Genomic DNA, 20283 nt, shown 5'->3' with positions numbered 1-20283 from the left:
TTAAACTTCAGAAAAAATATCAAGAAACGTACACGTCTGAGGTAAACATTGTCATCGTCGAAACGTTGATTCCATGGCGCGGAGGACTCATTTTCAAGCAGTATATACCGAATAAAGCACGTAAATACGGAATTAAATCATTTAAATTATACTCAAGCGAAGGATATACGTGGTCAATGAAAATTTACTCTGGAAACTCTGCTGACGGATTAGAGAAACGGGATTGGTACATAACGTATGTCTACAACTTGCAGATAAACGTTTCTATAAAATAATTCTATTTCTATAAAAATAAAAGACACCAAACGGACCGATCAAAGGTTCGAGCAAATATTAAAAAAACCACAACTTTTTGCCCAGATTGCTCTGATCAACCTCAACTTTGTATGGGCTGTTTTAAAACATTCCATTGAAATCATTTTTTTGAAACAAGTTTATGACAATTCAATTATCTGATATTTTGTGAAATAACTTTCGAAATACGTGCCAATATACCTTGTAAGCACTCAAATGAGCGTCACCCGAATACGGGTGACGTGGCATAATCAGTATTTTTGACGTCAGCCGAATACAAGTGACACGCTAGTCAACGTGTTAAAAAACGTAGGGAAAAAATTGGAAAGTCCGGGAAAATGTGAAAAACGTAGGGAATCTTACAAAAGATCTTCGTCGGTGGAAAAAAAGCCTACGTAAAATGCAGGAAGGGTAAAATGCCCCTTCGGGCAGAACTCTGGTAGCTTCCGCCGTTCCGAGATACGCGCCGCATTCCCGCCTCCGCTTCGGCCCCAATCCCCGCGTCAATGCCGCCACCTCCGCCTTTTCTCACTCCGTCCTGCCTCTTTCTGCTAAAGACACGCAAAGTGAGGGCGCGCGCTCTCTCTCGCTCTCTCTCCCTCTCTCTCTGTGACCGTGTGCAGAACCACGCGCTTCTCTCCTCTATCCTACCTGCGGCGCAATGCGTACGCGGGGAACGATAGATAGAAGCGAACGGTGATAGGAACGTGGATGGTAACCGAGAGACCGAGCGTGGAGTCATTATGTACGCGAATACGGATGCATGGAGAAACACGGAGCCACCTAGGCACCTAGCGTGAAGAAAAGAGGGAAAAAGAGTGAAGAAGGGACGCGGCGTGGATGGAAGGAAGAAAGAACGGGAGACTGGAGAGGAGTCCACCTCTCCACCTCTCTCTCGGTGTGTCCTCTGCGGTAGTTCATCCGTGTGTCGCGTGTACCTACGTGTTCCACGTTAGTGGCCCATACGCTCGACTTTATCGTGCACGTACTGCAGGGCAGTACATTAGGTACCTGCACGTATATATAAGTACCTTATCTATAGGTACGAAATGGTAAATGAGAGGGTAGACGCGAGGTCTGGACGCCCGCAGCTAGCGGCGACCCAAAGCTTCGTCTACCGCGGGGCTGTATCTGCCATCACACGTATTCGACCAATCGACCGTCCATCGCGTCGCGACGAGCGATGCCGAACACACAACTGCGACGTCCAACCGAGAAGTTTCTAGGATCTCACGTTCGGCTCCTCGCCTCGCGAATTCGATTCGGGGAGGAAGGAAAAATCGGGAAAACTCCAAAGAGGAATTCCTTTTTTCCGGCGTGCCCGCCCGATAGCTGGTCGGTTTCTCCTTTCGAACCGAATTTCGCGCCAATGCCGCTTTAATTCCGCGCAATAGTAATATCTACCCGTTCGAATTTATTCGCGCGAACGTTTTAAAGGCTGACCGGGAAATATTTTCTGGACCGATTCGTATAGCCGTTCGAATCGATGGCTTATCGACCGGCGTGAAACGTTTTCGAAGGCAGCGGATGAAAAAAAAAGAAAAAAGAGAGGAGAGAAAAGAAGTTAGGGCGGGTGGGGGGAGAGGAACGGAAGACAACGAAGAACAGCGTAAGGGAGCGAGGGGGTAGGACGGAGGAAACGTAACGTAGGAGTGCTGGTTGTGTGCATCGCAGTCAGAGATAAAAAATTTTCTATATCACCAATTATTATCGTTGCTTTAACCGTATTTGCTCGGCGCGATTGAAAAAGCGCGTCCCCGGGTGTTGAGTGTGTTTTGTTCGCAAATCGGAACGGAGCGATGTTCCATAGATGGTAGCGGAGCGTGAGGTAGGCCGGGGTGGAAGAAAAATTGCTACGGTTGCACGAAATTTCATGTTTTCCCGCCGTACAATAGGCGACAATTCAGGAGCAGAGCGATAGGTGCATCGCGTGGTAACGATAACGCGATAACTCGAGAAAAATGGAGCAGAAAGTGCATTTTAAAAAAGTCATGTACTGGGTGAACGGGATTATCCCGGAGAAAAACGCGTGTCACCGTACGCGCGTACACGCGTCGCGCATATCGAGCACGCTTCGAAGTTTGGCAAAACGATTGGAGCGTCCATCGCGTGGACGAGTGCACGAGCGGAACGTGGGCGTCTATGTTTGCGAAGTTGTACACGTTCGAGACGACGAAGCCCACGGAAAATGTCTCTCGGCAATCGGCATAGTCGCCATTCCGCACGTACACGCCGGCCTGCCTAGGGGTGTCCTCGCGCGGCCAATGAGACCGTTGTCGAAATTGTAAGACGTAATCTGATCGACCGATCTTCCGAGTCGCCCTGGCGATTCGAATTGATAGACTTCTCCTACTGGTCTCCGATTTGCTGTTACACGTTGTGGTAAAACGCGCTTGTCACCGCGTTCAATCCATCTCGCTCCTTCCAACTACGCTGTTCTCGGCGACGCGTCTCCCGTTATTTCATAAATTTGACGTCGGCGGATCAAGCGCGATTTTTGAGAACCGTTTATAATCGAACGATTCGCGGAGAGGAACGAACGCGATTTCGCGAATTTCTGGCAAAAGGGTAATCGCGACGCTCGCATCACCCGTTGCGTAACGATGACTCGAGTCCTTCGGTCGGGATGATCCGTCGGCAAGACGACGGCTAGAAAGATGCTTCTTCTCGTACTCGAAGCGGCGGGTGATCAGCGCGAACTCGTCACTCGGCCAGTCGGCTGTGACGTGCTCACACGTACACCTCCATCTCGCGTTCCCTGGCTGTTCCAGCGTCCCTCGCTCCCAGAGCATGTGACGTTCCAGAATCCGAAACGATTAACGAGGAATGATAAACTCGCCGCGTCGAAGGGAAGAAGCGAAGACACGAGACGCGAGGTTCGTCAAAGAGAGGAGAGCCGAGAGTTTCGTCTTCTTTGTCGATCACGCGTCGATCGCTTGTTCGCGAAGACGAACGCAGAGTTCGGCCTGCGAGCGATCGGGTGGGAAAAACCGGGAGGATTCCGAGAGACGCGGGCGTCGTCCAGGTGTCGTGACGCAGGATTCGCGCCTAGTCTAATATTCCGCGGAACGCGGCTGGCTTTTCCGCTGACGGCCAGCAGATAAACACTCGTTATCAGTGGTTCCGCGCTATTCTAGCTTGCACGAACAACTGTTATCAAACACCGTGTTCGCGGCCAATGGCGGATCTCGCGGCACTTTTAATCCGTATTGAACATACGCCGAGCGTCTGCGTGTAATTTAAATTGCAACGGCGACGAAAGACGAAACGAGCTACCAGCGACAAAAACATCCTTTCGGGGGAAACGCAGCGATTCGTTCCTCGTCCATTGAAGCACCGTCGTTTCGCGGTTTTGCAACAACGAAGCGAACAAATTCCTGCGGAGCTGGGGCAAAGGCCGGGCCAAAAACCGAGCATTGGAGCCGCGCGAGGCCTTCCCTCTTCCGCCTTCGTCCATTCTGCCATGCCGTAAATAAAAATTCCAGCCCGTTCGTTAGGAAAACGCGCGAGTGATTTCCAGACCGGGGCATGCTACCGGCGAAGAAACCAATTAACCGCAGATCCTCTATTTTCCACATGTACTCTCCGGCTGGTTTCTAACCTTCTCGAGGTGCAGTGGCATTGTAGCGAGAGACGGAGACGGAGATAGGAGGCGGAATCAAGGGAGAAATCTATGGAGAAATGGAGGGTGCAATTGTTACAGGACACGCGCTCGCTATTCGCGACGGCCGGCCGCGTGTATACCGAACGGAAATTTACGAGCGATCGCAAGGAACCCCGGATCACAGTGGATAACGACGAGGTATCGCGGCGATATCTCCGTGCGAATGGCGAAAACAATGTGTGGCCAGACGATACTTGGCCGCGTTCTTCGAACAAGGGAAGAGATAATCGGGAGCTGGACTAATGGTACTCAGCGACAGCGGGACGCATGACTAATCTCGCTGTCGCGGAGAATCTACGGCCAGTCGAAAGTGAAAAATCAAATTCTCGCCGATAAGCCGCTCGGTTTGAAGATTCAAGCGGACAGGGGACATGGGCAAACGGGGGGGGGGGGGGTCTAACCACCGAGTGGAAACTATCGCTATCCGTATTGTGGCAATCTTTCCCCCTGTTGCAGGTAACGACTGAGCCGGACGAGGGCGAGAACAGCTTTAAAGTGCCAAGGCTTCCGTGGTATACATGACTTCGGCGGCCACGAGACCGCAGTACGTGACACAGGTATCGACCTCTGTTTTTTTCTCTCTATTACCCCCCATTATCGCTACTCGTTTTTCTTCGCCCTACCGTGATTCTTTATCGCCGCTTCTCGCGAAGCGCGAGAGAAGAAACGCTGTTTCGAAGGAGCAATAAACGACGGAGGAGCAGGCCGAGATCAGCGACCGTTTCGCCGACTTACATTTCGCGAAGCGGTGTTTAATGCTGGCGGAATAATCGAAATCCAGCGAGTATCCTTCTTGGCAAAGCTCCATATCGATTTGCAAATACCGAAGATAGCTGCGAGCTTAATCGAGTGGTCCAAGCATAAAACGCGTATCGAGCGAACTCTTTCGAGCAAAGCTCCACCTACTCGTCTTCCTTCCTCTTCTCTCGCGCGTGTATACAATAGCGTGCACTTTAATAGCCCGGACGGACCAGCCATTTTCATAATACCGCCACTCACAGACTTTCAAAGCTCTTTTTCCCTCCTTCCTTCCCTCCTCTCTCCTGTCCTTCCGCCCGAACAGCATCGGCTAACAGTTTTAAGCTAATGGCTCTCCCGGTTAACTTGGACCTAACTCGAGGCACATCCTTGGTTCGCGTAAACGAGCTTTTACCGTCGTGTCAGAAGAAGCGCACCGGAAAGCTGCATGTAGCCGGGAAATTCACACGACCAGCGGAGAGAATGTTCGCCGGAACTTTCAGCGCGCGACGGTGTCCTGACAACGGCTGCAACTCGCTTTTGCACGGGACATTTGGTAGATACTAACCGCTACGACCGCCTCTGCAACCGCTCGCAATTCCGCCACCATTTTCTCCCACTTTTCCCCGCTTATCATCCCCTTCGCGACGAGTATTTTCGTTCCCAATGATCCGATCGAAAAACAGATCTCTGGTCGCGATTTTTCGCCGATAAAACGCGGAGCGTCATTTTGTTATCGCTTGAGCGGCGCCGTCTATATTTGCACAGCGGGACAAACGAACGTAGGCGCGCGATACAAATCCGTTTACCCCGCTTACGCATCCGCGCGGCCGAGAATTAGATTTCGTTATAGAATGCAGGTCGCGCGCGTCAAAGCGGAATCTCCGCTCGAGGATCTCTCGTTCATCCTTCTGCTTCCTACCTGAAACTACTCGTTCGCAACCTCTACGCCGTCCGTTGCGCGGTTAACTAACTAGTGTCCGCGTTATCGGATTTCGAGCGGAACGCGTCGCACGCGCGTGCAACCCGCGAGGAACGTTGGCAACCGCGGCTCTGTTCCTATTGTTCGACGTATTCCTCCGAGACACGGTCTACCAGCTTTGCATACGCGCGTCTACGAGCGTTTGATAGACGCGTTACGAGCCGCGTAAGACGCAGAAGCGTCGCGCCGTGAGTCACAGCTTCGAAGGGGTTGAAGGCGTGCAACCGAGCTAGGTTGCCGAGCGTGGACAGTGCTGTCGGTGGTTCAGAGCCAAGCTGTGAGTCACGTCGCAGCAGCTTCTCTCCTTTATGCCGATGCACGATTTCGTATTCGAGTAATTGTGCGAGACTAACGCGCGGACGAGAGAAACCGGCTACCGGGTCCGGTCCGGTTCGCTTCGCAGCGACTACTCTGTCTCTACGCTTCCTCGATATCTCCGGCTACCGTTCGACGCGATCCATCACGCGAAAGGACACTTCCCTTCGATCGAAGGCAACGATCTCCTCCGCCTGGCCGAGCGCCGTTCCCTCGCGAGCGTGTAAGGAAGAGAGAGAGAGAGAGAGAGAGAGAGAGAGAGAGAGAGAGAGAGAGAGAGAGAGAGAGAGAGAGAGGATGTCGAACGACTCAGTGATCGATCGATTCGCACGATCGGCCAAGGGTAAGAAGCTCTGGATAGCGGCGACCCACGCGTTACTGTTGGCCGACTCGAACGGACGTCTCTGCCACGCCGGCGGAAAAGTTATCGCGGCGTCATCGTATAATGGCGTGTAATACGCCGACGCTCGAGAAGGGCGAGATATCGAAAGTCTATGCAAATTTACGTGGGGTCAGCGCTGCACCTGTCTTTTCGAATTGCAAAGCGGTGAGTGCGGCACGCGCCCCGTATACGAGAGTTCCGCGCCGAATATCCCCCTACCGCGACAGGTGCTTATAATCACGCGCGAGCAGTTCATCCCGATCCAAAAGAGAGAATTCGAGAAATCTGACGGACGCCTCGGGTGCGATCGTTATTCTGCACGGCGAACACCGTAATTCCATCGCAATTTCCCCACCTTTCGCGATGAATCGGCCAGTTTATCGCCGCGATCTCGCAGCGCGGCAATTTATTTCGCGCGAAGCAACCTCGCCGCGACGGGATCGCGCGAAATTGCGCAATAATTGCTGGTACGCCCTGCATTATCCGCAATTATAGCTCGTAAATAATTATATTCCCAGCGGCCTGACCGATATTCGGCGGGGAAAAAATCTCGCCCGGTGGAGAGAGAGGGTGCAAAAGTCTCGAAGTATTTTCATCGAGAGATGTTTTCCGGTACGGCACAGGAGAGCGTTGATGTCATCTCTGTTTCTCACGGCCTCTAGCGGTTTGGGACAAAGATGGGGGGGGGGTAGGGCTAGCGATCGGCGTAGATATCGAGGAATCGTTAAATCGGAGCTCCCGACAGATACCGGGAGTGCGTTAGCGTCGTGCGTCATTAACGAAATCGAACAGATCGATCAAGTAAAAACTGAATCACGGATTGTGGAATCCAGGGCAAGTGCGCGCGAGGGTGCAGTGGATCTCTATGGTGGGATATCAGAGCCATTTGGTATTCCGAAGTTATCGAGGGTTGCGAAACTGGTCGAGGACTCGAGGGTCCGAACGGGTGTATCCACGAGCGTCCCGTTGCTCGTGTGTTTTACCTCTTCTCGCGCAAAGGCAAAGCAGACGAATTTGAAAGCTTTATAAATAACCAACGCGTCGCAAATCCGTTGCGATTGAGTAGCCTTCCTTTAATTTTCCTTTCCTCCTGGTTAATTTTTCCAACGGTTCCGCAACCGGGACGACGCTCCGTATCGGCGACACGATATTCGAAGGGGAACCAGATCGCGAAATCTCGACGTGACGGTATCGAAACGCGCGGCATTCCTCGGCAGGGGAATCCATCGTGCCGTAATTTCGGCTCCGTGCAGCGTAAAATCGCTGGTTTCTGACACGGGAGGAAGCTCCGGAGCATTGTCATCCGCGCGGAGGAGCGATCGTTGCGGAGAGGATACGTGCGCGAGCCTGGACCGAGCGTTTAGTATTCCTCGCGAGGGCACGGAGCGAGAGACGAAGCGAGAAAGGAAGAGACCGTCTTTCGATTTGCGGCCGACAATTTGTCCGACCGTTGCAACCCGGTCCGCACACCGTGATATACGGGCAAGCGTGGCGGATAAAGCCACGTCGGTTTGGCCTAGATCGGAGAATGACATAAGACCGTTGCGTCGCAGGTCACCGGCATTCGGACCTTTTCTCTTTGCGTTTTCCGTTCTATCCAGGCCTCGCGCCGATATATACCTGGTATATATACACTTACCGACAAACACGTCTTTACTCCGAAGGAACCTCGAGTAAGAGGAAACAGAAACATTCTTTCTCTAGCCTCATCCTTCGTCGGTCCTAGAATTTTAACAACCTTGATGGTAAGGATTGGGTGGTTTTTTCGGGTACTGGAAACCTGGCGCTGTCGATGGGAACGCTGCCCTCTGGCCAGGCGAAAGGTTACACCTCGCCAGCTCTGGAATCCATCCTAGACAACAAGTCGTCGAACAACGCCACCTGGTAACTGCGTTCCTCTGGCCCGCGAAAGTCGGTTTTAAGGTGACGGGCGAAGGAACGGGCAGACGGCGGCGTAACACGGCCGACGCGGTGTAAACAGGGAAAGCGAAACTTGGCGAGTAATCGCGAGTTAGACGTGTCGTGTCCGGTAACGATTAACGTCGGTCGACAGATAAGCAAATTAAATAAGCCGGACAAGATATTTCGTCGTGTCGGTAATAAAGCGCGGGCGAATATCTTAGATAATTCGCTTAACAAATGCATTAACGTCGCTCCGTTCCGTTTCCAGCCGGCTGTCGCGCGCTTTCTCCGCTGTAGCGCGCGGTTTTATCGCGATCCGCTATAAAGGAAGCTCGCCACGCGAAGTCGCAAGAAACCATGCTCGTTAGTTATACACCCGTGGATATCCGCCTGAAATATTCTTCGGTTATGTCCTTTGCGTAACGTCGAAATTCACAATTTGCTCTTCGATCGAAGTAAGCGCCGGTAATTCGCATAGCCGGATAACCCTGAAGCGAAGCCGCGATCTACGCTTTTCGAGTAACGGCTCATCTGCGTATGGTTTAACGCGTGTCGTCCATGTGAAATCGACGCCGACGCCTTCGAATCGCGGGAAGAAGCGGAGTTTCGAAGCGAATCGGATGACGAGAGACTGGGTGGTGGCGAGCCGTCGCGAACTCGTGGTCGGTGGACTACCCTTGAACCGGTTGGGAAGATGGGTCGATCGATGGCTTAATGACGGGCGCGAGTGCGACGGGGAGCACGCGGCCTGGTATTAGGTAGCGATTAGGTCCTCGCATAACGTTAGACCCTGTCATCCGTAATCGTATTGCCATTTGTCGCAGGTTGGCTTTCTCAGTGACGCAACAACAAGCCTCGTGGGTCGCGTCGTTGTCGATGTTGGGCGCATGGTTCGGCGCTATGATCGGCGATTGGATAATGAGGAAGGGTCGCAGATTGGCGCTCCGGATCACGTCTTTGCCTCTGGTGGTCATTTGGATCCTTACAGGCATCGCGCCCTGCGTCGAATTAGTCTACGTCACCATCATCATCGGAGGCCTTTGCTGCTCGGTGATCACCATGGCAGCCCAGGTATCCCTACTCCCTTCCCTCTTCGTTCCCTCCACGACCCCTCACCGAACAGACGTCGGGAATAACGGATGTTTCATTTAGGTATACATGTCGGAAATCTCGATGCCGGGTATCAGAGGCTGCCTGTCAGCGATGCTGAAGGTGCTCGGTCATGTCGGCGTGCTGTCGTATATAGCCGGCACCTACTTGAACTGGCGGCAGAGCGCACCACTGCTGACCATAGCGCCGGCGATGCTCTTTATGGGAACTCTGTTTATACCGGAGACACCGTCCTATCTCGTTCTAAACGAGGCTGCCATCAGCTTGAAATGGCTACGCGGTGATCACGTCGACACACGTCACGAACTGCAGGTAATTTTCAAACATGCCTCTACCCCTCCCACTCCTCTCCTCTCCCTTTTTCTCTCTGTCTCGATATCCCTTTCAAACAGACGACGTTCGTTGGCGGTAACCTTGCTTTAACGATAAACCTTGCTTTGTGATCAAACGACGATTCAGCCTCGCCGCTCTCTCCGTCTCTCCGATGATCCATCTCGGCTACATCGACTTCCGTACGATTGATGCAGGTGATCAAGACGAACATTCTGGCCTCCAGAGCGAAGCAGTCCGAGCTGACATTCAAGAACAGCATGTTCACGCCCCGATTGTACAAGCCCATCGCGATCACGTGCGGGCTGATGTTCTTCCAGAGGTTTTCCTGGGCGAACGCGTTCAATTATTACGCGGTGATTATATTCCGGCAGACTCTGGGTGGCTTGAATCCTCACGGCGCCATCATTGCCATCGGCTTCGTGCAATTATTGGCTTCTCTGTTATCAGGTAGGGTAACTCGAGGCATTCGTTGTTCCGAGGTATTCACGAAATGACGAATATCGGCGAATGACACCTCTGAAACGTAATGAAACGGACGCGTTTCCGATCGCGTTTCAGCCTCGTTCGCGCGGTGTTCGCAGAATTTCTGATCGACATCGTCGGTAGGCTGCCGCTGTTGATAGCCAGTACCGTGTTCATGTCGCTGGCGTTAGCGGGTTTCGGCAGATATGCCTACTACATGTCGCAGACACAAAATCTGGGCTACCCGGACTCGGCGGTGGTCGGCCAACACGATTGGATACCGTTGCTCTGCGTGCTCGCCTTCACGACTGCTCTAGCTTTGGGCATATCGCCAATTTCGTGGTTATTGATTGGCGAGCTCTTTCCTCTGGAGTATCACGGCCTCGGCTCGAGCGTCAGCACCAGCTTCAGCTACTTCTGCGCGTTCGTCGGGATTAAGCTGTTCATGGATTTTCAGCAGGTCAGGATCCCGTATTTTTCCACTTTTCCGTCCGTTTCCGCTCGTTAACCGAAGTTAATCCAGGTTTCCCGCTGTTTCTCGCGTTGCAGACGTTCGGGCTACACGGAGCGTTCTGGTTCTACGCAGCGGTGGCGGTATGCGGCCTTTGCTTCGTGGTCTGCTATGTGCCAGAGACCATGGGAAAGCAACTGGACGAGATGAACCCGGATTACGCGCAGGGGTCAGACCGGGGGCCTGTCGAATCTCAAGAAGTCGAACAAGCCTCTGCCAGGCGGAGCCCACCCGAACCAGCTCAATCCTCGACAGCTGAGTAACGCGAACCGCGAGTATCCCTCCGCGGATGCCCCGACCACGTCCGGCCAGGCCGCCAGTTTCGCGGCAATCGTCGCAAACTGTCGAATTATTGCAACATCTTCGCGGAGAAGACGAAAGTTTACGCAGCAACGCGACCGCCGCGAATCGCAGCAACGGCGACGTCATCAGAAACGTCTATCGATTCCCGGACCGCGTGGAGCAACGAACGGACGTGCGCGAGCTGGATCCGCGCCGCTACGCTCGCTTCGACCGCGATCACCGGCATTTGTATATTGTATTTTCATATAGTTTGTAGAACTCTCGTCAGCGACGGCTTTGCAGAAATGATGTCTGGATCTGTGATCGAACGCATAGTCTTCACGGATGAAAATATTTCGTCGCGAATCAACGGGAAATCTTTCGTTGCGAGCTTTACGTTCGTCGTACCGTGCAATCGTTGTGATATTTTTCTACGTCGCGTAAAAGTAGATAACCGAGTCTAATTAAGCGCCCGTCGTCAGGGATGTTAAATTCGCCGACATATCAAGGATATGTCTCTCTCTCTCTCTCTCTCTCTCTCTCCGTGCAGTCTATATCTACCTATATCTGTAATTGTTTACAACTCCGTGAGTCATATCCCTGCCATATCCGATATTCTAACGAAGAGTGCTTGGTCCTGAGCCAACGATCATGTACTTAAAAAGGGAGAGCAGAGGGGAAATTCGTTTACTCGCGGACGATGATCCGAACGGGCCTTTCCTATTCGCTCCGAATCTCCGAGTACTTTCGGTTCTCCACGCTCTCGTCGAACGATAAACCTAGAATTTCCGACTAAGTTTTCCAGCTCACCGTCCGCGAACGTGGCCAGAGAACACCTCAGCACCTTCAAATCTCATACTACCTATCTAAGTGAATCTTATAATGCTCAAGGTCTTAGACGCAGTATTCAATATAACTTTACAATTAAGTTAACGTAGGTGCAATGCTCATGAAACGAGTGCACGTAGGATAAGAGTTACGATAACCATAAGAAAAAAAAAAACGAAAAGAAGGGAAAAGATACTCTGGGATTCTATATAGGAATATATAAACATATATATATATATATATATATATATATATATATATATATATATATATATATATTTATACATTATGTATATATATACATTATAAATTGTACAGAATGATTCCTCGACCATCGTGAGACTATATGTCGTTTCTCCTTAGTGTACCGCGCCGAGCGATTAGTATTGAAACGTTTCGAGACGTCGCCTAAAGAGGGGCTGGATAGCTAAATAGCAGATAAATTCTCTGGAACAACTATACAAGTAGTAGCGAAATCACCGGTTTCTCACCTAAGCTGAAAATAGTTAATAGCGCAAACACGCAGCAAGCGGAAACGACAATCGGGGAAGAGGACAAAAATTTGAATAAAAAGACAAAAAAAAGAAAGAGACGGTAATGATAACAAATAAAACAAATCTGTACTGTGCACTCTCGTGAATTGAAGGTATTATCGAAATCCTTAGGTGTAGCAAATCAACGAGTCGAAAGTCAGATTTAGAATTCGTATTAATTACGCACGCGTAGCTATGTGATTAATCTGGGAAACCGTGAGTCGTTTGATGCAGGCCGTGGTGGTTTAGGTTAAACGTGCGCCGGAAATGACCAATCGAGTCGCCGTGATTTCGTGAAAAGAAAGAATGAAAACGTGGGAACTGTTGGATAATTTATATCGGTCGACACTGTGCAAAGTGCAATCAAACAACGTGTTTGTCTACGTCGATTCGTTGCGAGTTTGAATTTCTTTTTTCTCAAGGACACGTCCTTTCCGATGCAATCTTTCTTTTCTTCCTTTTCTTTCGTTTCTTCTTTTTTCTCCCCCCTATTTTCGCGAGTCAATTCGAAACGTTCGTTTGGAAAAATTCCGTGGCCCGCATCACGCGGGCGTTCTTATGCATATTTCTGTTTGTGTATACCGTGTATGGGTGTATATGTGCGTGTATACGTATGGCAGGGTAATGAAATATTACTTGTAAACGTGTGGCGATCGAAGTTCGGAAAACTTTGGCATGGTGAAAAGAAAGATGCGGAAAGAAATTCGGGAACGTTTGGCAGCCACAGCCTGTCAAGTGGTCTATACACATATATATATATACATTACGTCTTCTATTTATCGACAATAAATTAACGCGAACTATTTACAAGTAATCGACAATAAAATGGACATTCCAGGGAAGCGTTGGCCGTCACCGAAATCGGATGTTCTAACGATTGTATGTAGATAAAGCTAAACGAGATGAGAATATTCCGAAAGAACGTATTTTTCAAAAGCTGCATACATTGAGGGTATACATTCATATATATATATATATATATATATCTGACCTAGCCTGAAAGTATCGCGCCTCGCCTCGCTTGCTAGACTTAATACTTTTGTAATGACGCTTAGACGTAGCTCGTTTGTACCTTGGCAGATGAAGAATCGTGTTTATATATTCGCGCGTCAGCGCGCTCGGCGACGCGGGAAATTCGAATGGAAGCGAGCCGATGGATGGGCGTGTGACGATCACCGTAAGGGAAATCGTAATCCATGATCGAACCGCGCGCTGAATTGTAACGCGAAAGGAAAGACACACGGGAAACAGTTGTCGGATTGTAAACCGGGGACTCACGCTCAGCACCTTTCTAATTATCCGATGTCTCCCGATAACGTTGCGCACGGTTGTTCCGATCTGTCAACGGAACGATTCTAAAAATAAATCAAGGTGTTTACCGATTAAATATCACGAGAATTTACAAATTTCCGGAAGAGAGAGTCGATCGTAGAGATACGAACAGCACAAAACAATCCTGCCGACACGGTGGTGCGAGATTTGTATCGAAAGAGACGTGCACGTGTCGAACGAGTGCATCCTGTATTTATGCTACGAATAAGTATGTACTCAACTCGTAATTCCTTTAGCGTCTGCGTTTATACCTTTCTAGAAATAACGAACGATACCGGATATCCAAGCGCTAAATGACCTTCGGCGGAACCAACTACTTGCGTGTTAATAAGAATATATGTTAAGAACGATTTCTTGTGGTTAAGTTTATCGCTGTTAAATCATTACAAAAATTATCGTAATTTAAAAGTTGGAAGGTATAAATAGAATAAATATTGTTAATTTGGAAAGTTAAGTTTGCTATATTGTATACTACAAAATTTAGTAGAGGAGTCCTTATGTCAAGACGATTCAGTATTGGAAAGGCCAACGACGTGTGCCAACATGAAGAAGCTGTTTTGAAAAATCGAGAACACGTCGAAGGAGCTTAACAGTAACAGTGGAAATGTTTTTGTGGTTGGTCGTTACACTATCACTGTTGAAGAGGTGCTAGCTGAAGTTGTGTTTTACTATCAACCTTGACCACTCATCGTCCCTCTCAATCATTCCATTCCACACACACACACACGCGCGCGCGCGCATACCTATATATATTACAAATCATAACTGTAATATATATAATTCTTGACAAATTTATAAAGAAAATACCCGAAAGCATTTAAACACATCTCTTTAACTTCGTTATATATGCAGGCTGATAAATGAATACCTTAAAACACAGTTTTCGGTTTGGGTTTACTTTCGAACATTCGACCGGAACCAATTGTGTGCGAATGTCGAGGGCCCACTGTGGCAAGAATTTAGAAACTTGTGAAACTAGAGGCAATAGTTCCTCGAATTCTCGTTCTACTCTTCCGATCTGACTTGAATCGATTGTCCAATACAAAATTCCGGACGACGGTGCGACTAGAACGGAAATCGCCGAGATGGAAACACTTCTGTAATCGTATAGATCTGGCCACGATTGCCCAGCCACGTCAGCGCGACCATAAGCGTCCCTAAACGCTAGACCCCCGAAACCGAGCTGTTTTGAGCGGCCATTCAACAGGAAACAGACGATCAAGAAGAAGAATAAGAAGAAAAAGAAGAGGAGGAGAATAAAAATGAATTTCGTGCACGGGAATAACGTTCAGTGCCTACGAAGAAGCATCATGACCACGAGCGCACTGTTCTGGATGAACGAACATTTCCACGACCACGTTTCCTGGCTCTGCCTTTCGTCACGAAAAACCGGAAGTGTCCGGTGTTAGCACGGCGATGATCGGCCGAATACGATTGTTTGGAAATTTTGCGCCTATCCTCATGAGACGGTACTTTGTCTTCTACAAAGGGATTTCTAGGAGGATTTGATATTCGATGATGGACGATTCAGGTATTTCGCATGGAAGGAGTCACACTTTATAGCTAATCCCACGGAGAGGAGATTTATGGTAATTGGACAGTGTGTCTCGCACAGTTTACGGGGTTGAACAATTCTATTTGATCATGGGTTTTCTTCTGTCGATCTGACATGAATGTTTGAAACGTTCGTAATTATTTGACATCCGTGTCGATTCGCGAAACCGAAATCCGGATATCTCGAGGCGAACGGGAACCGACGATGTTGGTAATTATTTTAATATGCCTGCAATTCTTAAACCATAAGTTATAGGCGAACTTTGGCATTTCGGCGAAATTTCGGCGAAATCAGTAGGGTAAACGCAGTTACGAATCAGCACGAAACAAAACACGTTGAAAAAATGAGTTTCGCACGGTTGATCTTCGAACAGGAAAATTCAAAGTACGGTCTATAGTGCGCGATTCTCAATTACCGGTTCGAATCACCATGTTTCTTCAGTAGCGATAACCGATCGACCAACTCGGTCGATAGCGATCGAAATCGCTAGAAAACGAAGCCGAGACAAAATCCAAGAGTATAGATTTTAACCATTGTGAACCTAATAGTCGTGCAGCACCGTAATAGCGGTCTTACCGTTAATTTTTCTAGCCTCGTACCCGTAAGTTCTATATATTAGCCCTTACACGACCGATCGGCTTCGTATCGCTACTTTTATCCGAGATTCGTGTCCCTCGCATTCTCATCCCCTACCAAGACTCTTTCAATCGACCAATCATCGTCGTTTTATCCTAGAGGCCGTCGTTTTGCCACCCACTAACTTGACGTGCCAAACAACTATACATAAGTCTAGTAAAAGAGCGAGGAAACCGGTAATTAGAAAATTGGTGGGCCGAGTATAAGCATATCAGTAACGTCATCGAACGATTGATTTCCCTCTTCAATAGCGACGGAGGTTTCGTATATGAATTCGAAGTAAAAAAACGGGGAAAAGCGACTTCCGAGCTAGTCGCGTTTTCGAAAATTCTTTGGCACAGGAAACAGCAATATTTTGTTCCTCGATCGACCAGTGTCGTTTCAATTGAAGACAACGAAATACCACTTGCCGTTCCTCTCTCTCAATTACGCTCATCCAATACGAAGAACTTCCTCGAGGATATCTCGGCACTCGTTTCATTATCCAACCGAAGTTTCGTCGCTCTCGCGTACTTTATTACGAGTATCCTCGTTGCTCGTTCGGTTAAGGTCGATTTTTACATCGAGTTCGACCAAGTGTATAAATTACAGGAGCATGGACCATCGAAACGGATTCGTACCCCACTTATCGCGTTCTGAGCCGCCATTTCACCGTCGTTTCACCGCCGTTTCAAACGAGGCAGCAAGCGTAGCAATATTAGCAACGGATTAAATCGTGTCTTGCCATAAAACGATAGATTAGGAGAGTCCAGGACGATCATCCAAGGTGAAAACCGAGTAAGAAGAAAAATCGCTTTGTTCAGTGGACCCCAAGTTAGATTAGTAAGAAAAGAAAAGAGAGAAAAGGGAAAGGAAAGAATCGTTCGGCGACATCGCGATTATAGGTATGATAACGCGTATGGGAGGTATAAGCCAGTATACCCCGTTTATATACATACTCGAGCGTGTACTTGTCTATGTACAGAACGAAAGGGATGATCGCGAGTAAAGAAGAAAAAGGAGAGTAAAATATGGGACGAGGCTGCGGCCTCTCTCGAGTGTCCTCGTTCGTGCTTTTTCGTCTTCGCTGTCGAGGATATTAGCAACAAGAGGAAAACCTTAGGATTAGCGTAGGCCAGCAGAGAAGTAAGTTTAGCGATGATAAACCGCGTTTTTTCGAAGGCCCTCGAGACATTAAGACAAGATTATATTAATGATAAACTAAAATTATTAAGAAGAGATGGAAAAATAAGATGGTAACGTTGATAAGCAGTAAGAGGTAATAAACGAAAACTCGCGAGTTCCGCGATTGATCAGGGAAGACGAAGGACGGATAGCGTAGCTGACGATGGAAACGATCATGTCGTTTCACGAATTTTCCAATGCACATACATTTCTACGTTACGAATGACGTCGTCGAACAATAGTCTCGCGGAACGCGTGAACCGATGGCTTTTAAGGAACATGTGTGGCATGTGATTGTATGTTGTTTCAAATAAACCATTGTTGTTTTGTACGGTTATCGCAGTTCTCATTTCTCCGTCCTCATTATCCTCGTATAATTGTAACGAATCCTACTTTTTATATCCTACCAACCTTTATGTTTTAACCTAATTCGGTTTAATTTCTAAGCTTAAAAAGTTAAATACTTAACTTTTTGTTTCCGGCCAGAAATTCACGGTTGCCCATAGATTTGAAATGAGCTATGCAAATTCCTGACTGTACAACTGGAATGATTAGATTCATTATTTGAAAGTGTACGTTTTTCACACCAAAAATTAAGTATTTAAACATCTGAAAAAATTCATCGCTAAAGATAAAGCATAATTTAAAGACAGAGATAGTTTGTTGTGAAAATGGAGGTGAATATCAAAGTGATAAATTGAAAATTTGATGTAGAAACAGAGAAATAACAATTCAATACAGCTGAGCATGTAAATCATACGCTTATGGACAAGATAAGATCAATGATACATGCAGCAAATCTAAATAATTAGGTTTTGCTGTAGAAATCTGATAGAAACTCAACGTCTGTCTTGAATGTAATTACCTTCTGGAAAATGGAGCCGCAGCATGCTACATCTCGAAAAATTCCATGCTTTTTTTTAACAACTTCATGCTTTTATTTATCAACATTTAATTATAAAATTAAAATTTTCCTTTACAACTTATGCAATGATTTCTTTGAAGTTAAACAAATTTGATTTAATTAAATCATGTTAATTAAATTCAACAAAGCAATGTTAATAGTCATATAATGCTCTGAAGATTTGTTTAAAATAAACAGTGTTGACGTAGTTTCATTTTCAACATTTCATTATTAAACTTTGTATGCCTGGAAATGTGTTTATTTCAAAATAATTTGTCAAAAAGGAACTTTTGTTTCTTTATGATGGTATTAGATGGCTATGTATAAAACTGAGCAAGATAATTAGTCTGGAAAACATTTAAGTTTCAAACATTCCAGTGATATATTTAACACTGGTAATTTTAAGTAGCAGGCCGTGTCTTATACGACAAGTTTAATATTTCAATCCTAGGTCTTGGATATTTATAAGAAAGGAGGATTTATGGAGGACATGTGAAAAAAACTTCGAACCTCCTTCAATCTGGAAATCATCTGGTGGTGAGGCCGAAAACGACGGTTACTACTATTCTATTAAGATTTCAAACAATTTTCTATTAAAATAATTAACACTTTTCTATTAATATAAATAGTGATATCATAGTTCAAGGTAAGATTTTTAGAATCGCATACAATCGCGCGCATTGGCATTTTAATATGAACGAATTTCATTAAAATTATTCACTTATTTATATTATTTTCATTAAAACAATTTCTGAAGTTTTCATCTTTTCAAAAAACAAAAAAAGTGTTAACGTGTTTCAAAATATAAACATAATTTTTCAAAAGCGTGAATGTGTAACTTGGCTGTTCGCTTCTCCACCTTCTTACTTGTTGTGTAAAGAAACTACTTTAATCAGACAAATTTTTCAACCCTCAAAAAAATAATTTGCGATACCAGTTCAGGTACTTCCTCATAAAGCAAGTACGTCGAACAATACTGATCTGCCAGATCAACGCCGTCAGTTGTCAAAGAAATAATTTCCAAAACCAACCTTAGCGTTTATTTCTCTCCCTGCGACTCTCAAATTTTCTGAGCAAACCTAGTAGAGACCTGCCCGGCTTCCTTCGGTTATTTTACAAAATAAAGCGTTTAATCCTTGACAGTATAATTTTATTGCTTCGCGCTTTAATTTTACCCGGCTTCCTTTCCAACGATATTGAATTATGAGGCACTTTCTAACCAATGCATAGTACAGTTCAGAGACGAAGAGAAGATCATCGTTGATACACGTTATTAATAAAAATACTGCGTCTGCAGATGAAGAAGCTATGACACTTGCTCCAGTTTCAGAGGGCGAGCAGATGATCCTGATCTTCGATGACAGCGTTTCACTAACCGAAAGAGAATGCTCGTTTATTCCATCGATTTCACACGTTCCAAGCAGCCTTTCCTTCTAACAACGATACAACAGTGTATCGCCATTTATTCGACCTGAACCAGTTTACAATTAGTCATGTGTTTTATGCTAACATCCTCGAGTATTTCGAATAGTTCGATCATGTTTTAGATGAAAAGATTCGGATAATTTATCAAAAGGATATTCACGATTTTTAGTAACACTTGTAAGAGATATTCGAAAATTTCTCCTGCAGAAATGCAGGCTTCCATTCGTCGAATTAGCGATTGTCAGATTGTTTTAAACGATTCCATTTGTATTGGTAATCTATTCGAGTGCAAAGGGTTAGCAACCTTAAATTTTCATCTGGAATTTACTTCGATCAAAGAATACGATAATTTAAATAAACGAAGGAAAGAAGAAATTCGATTAAAGTTTTATTAATACTATTATACTGCACCTTGTAATTTTTAAACCCTTTGCACTCGACGATCTTTTCGTTAGAGAAAAATTGTAACTCGAAAACTTTCTCCCATAAAGTCGACGAGATTTTTAAAGCGGTAGATAAGAAATCGTATGGATATTAAGACATAGAATTATTTTATTTCGATACTCCACGTATCATTCATTGGATAATTTTAAATTTCACATAGTAATTAATATCGATTTTTAGAATTTGATTGAGACAGCGACTGAGAACTTGTCTCTCGAGTGCAAACGGATAAACCTGTATCTGTTGTAACGAGTCATACTCGAGATAGAACTGCAAAGGGTTAAAAAAAGGGTTAAGATCGATAGTCGAAGGGTGAAGGGGGAAACAGAGAGAAAATTATCGCGGAAAAGAGCTGGGAAAATTTGTGAGTCAATGGAGAATCGAAACGGAGGATTTGGACGCGACTAATCAGTTTCAGCAGGCCGAGGGTCGGGGGTGGAAAATATGGGGTGTCGACGGGGGTAGTTTTTCGAGCAAATTAAGTAGG

The 20283-nt window shown here is 46.7% G+C and overlaps 1 protein-coding gene across 1 annotated transcript; it reads left to right on the top strand.

Annotated features, from left to right (window-relative positions):
* Positions 1 to 2951: 2951 nt before the first annotated feature.
* Positions 2952 to 19364, top strand: LOC143220807 (facilitated trehalose transporter Tret1-like). Its single transcript, XM_076446393.1, is given in 16 exon segments — positions 2952 to 3170; positions 4415 to 4460; positions 4463 to 4517; positions 8146 to 8259; positions 9102 to 9348; positions 9430 to 9699; positions 9915 to 10167; positions 10302 to 10642; positions 10732 to 10952; positions 11006 to 11224; positions 11781 to 11909; positions 13175 to 13215; positions 14961 to 15072; positions 15200 to 15257; positions 17156 to 17309; positions 19225 to 19364. Coding segments are annotated over 16 exon segments (2619 nt in total).
* Positions 19365 to 20283: the final 919 nt, after the last annotated feature.

The sequence above is a fragment of the Lasioglossum baleicum genome, unplaced genomic scaffold (genome assembly GCF_051020765.1).
Source record: "Lasioglossum baleicum unplaced genomic scaffold, iyLasBale1 scaffold1622, whole genome shotgun sequence".
Lineage (NCBI taxonomy): Eukaryota > Metazoa > Arthropoda > Insecta > Hymenoptera > Halictidae > Lasioglossum > Lasioglossum baleicum.
Note: the sequence above shows the minus strand (reverse complement) of the source record. Positions and strands in the feature narration are given on the sequence as shown.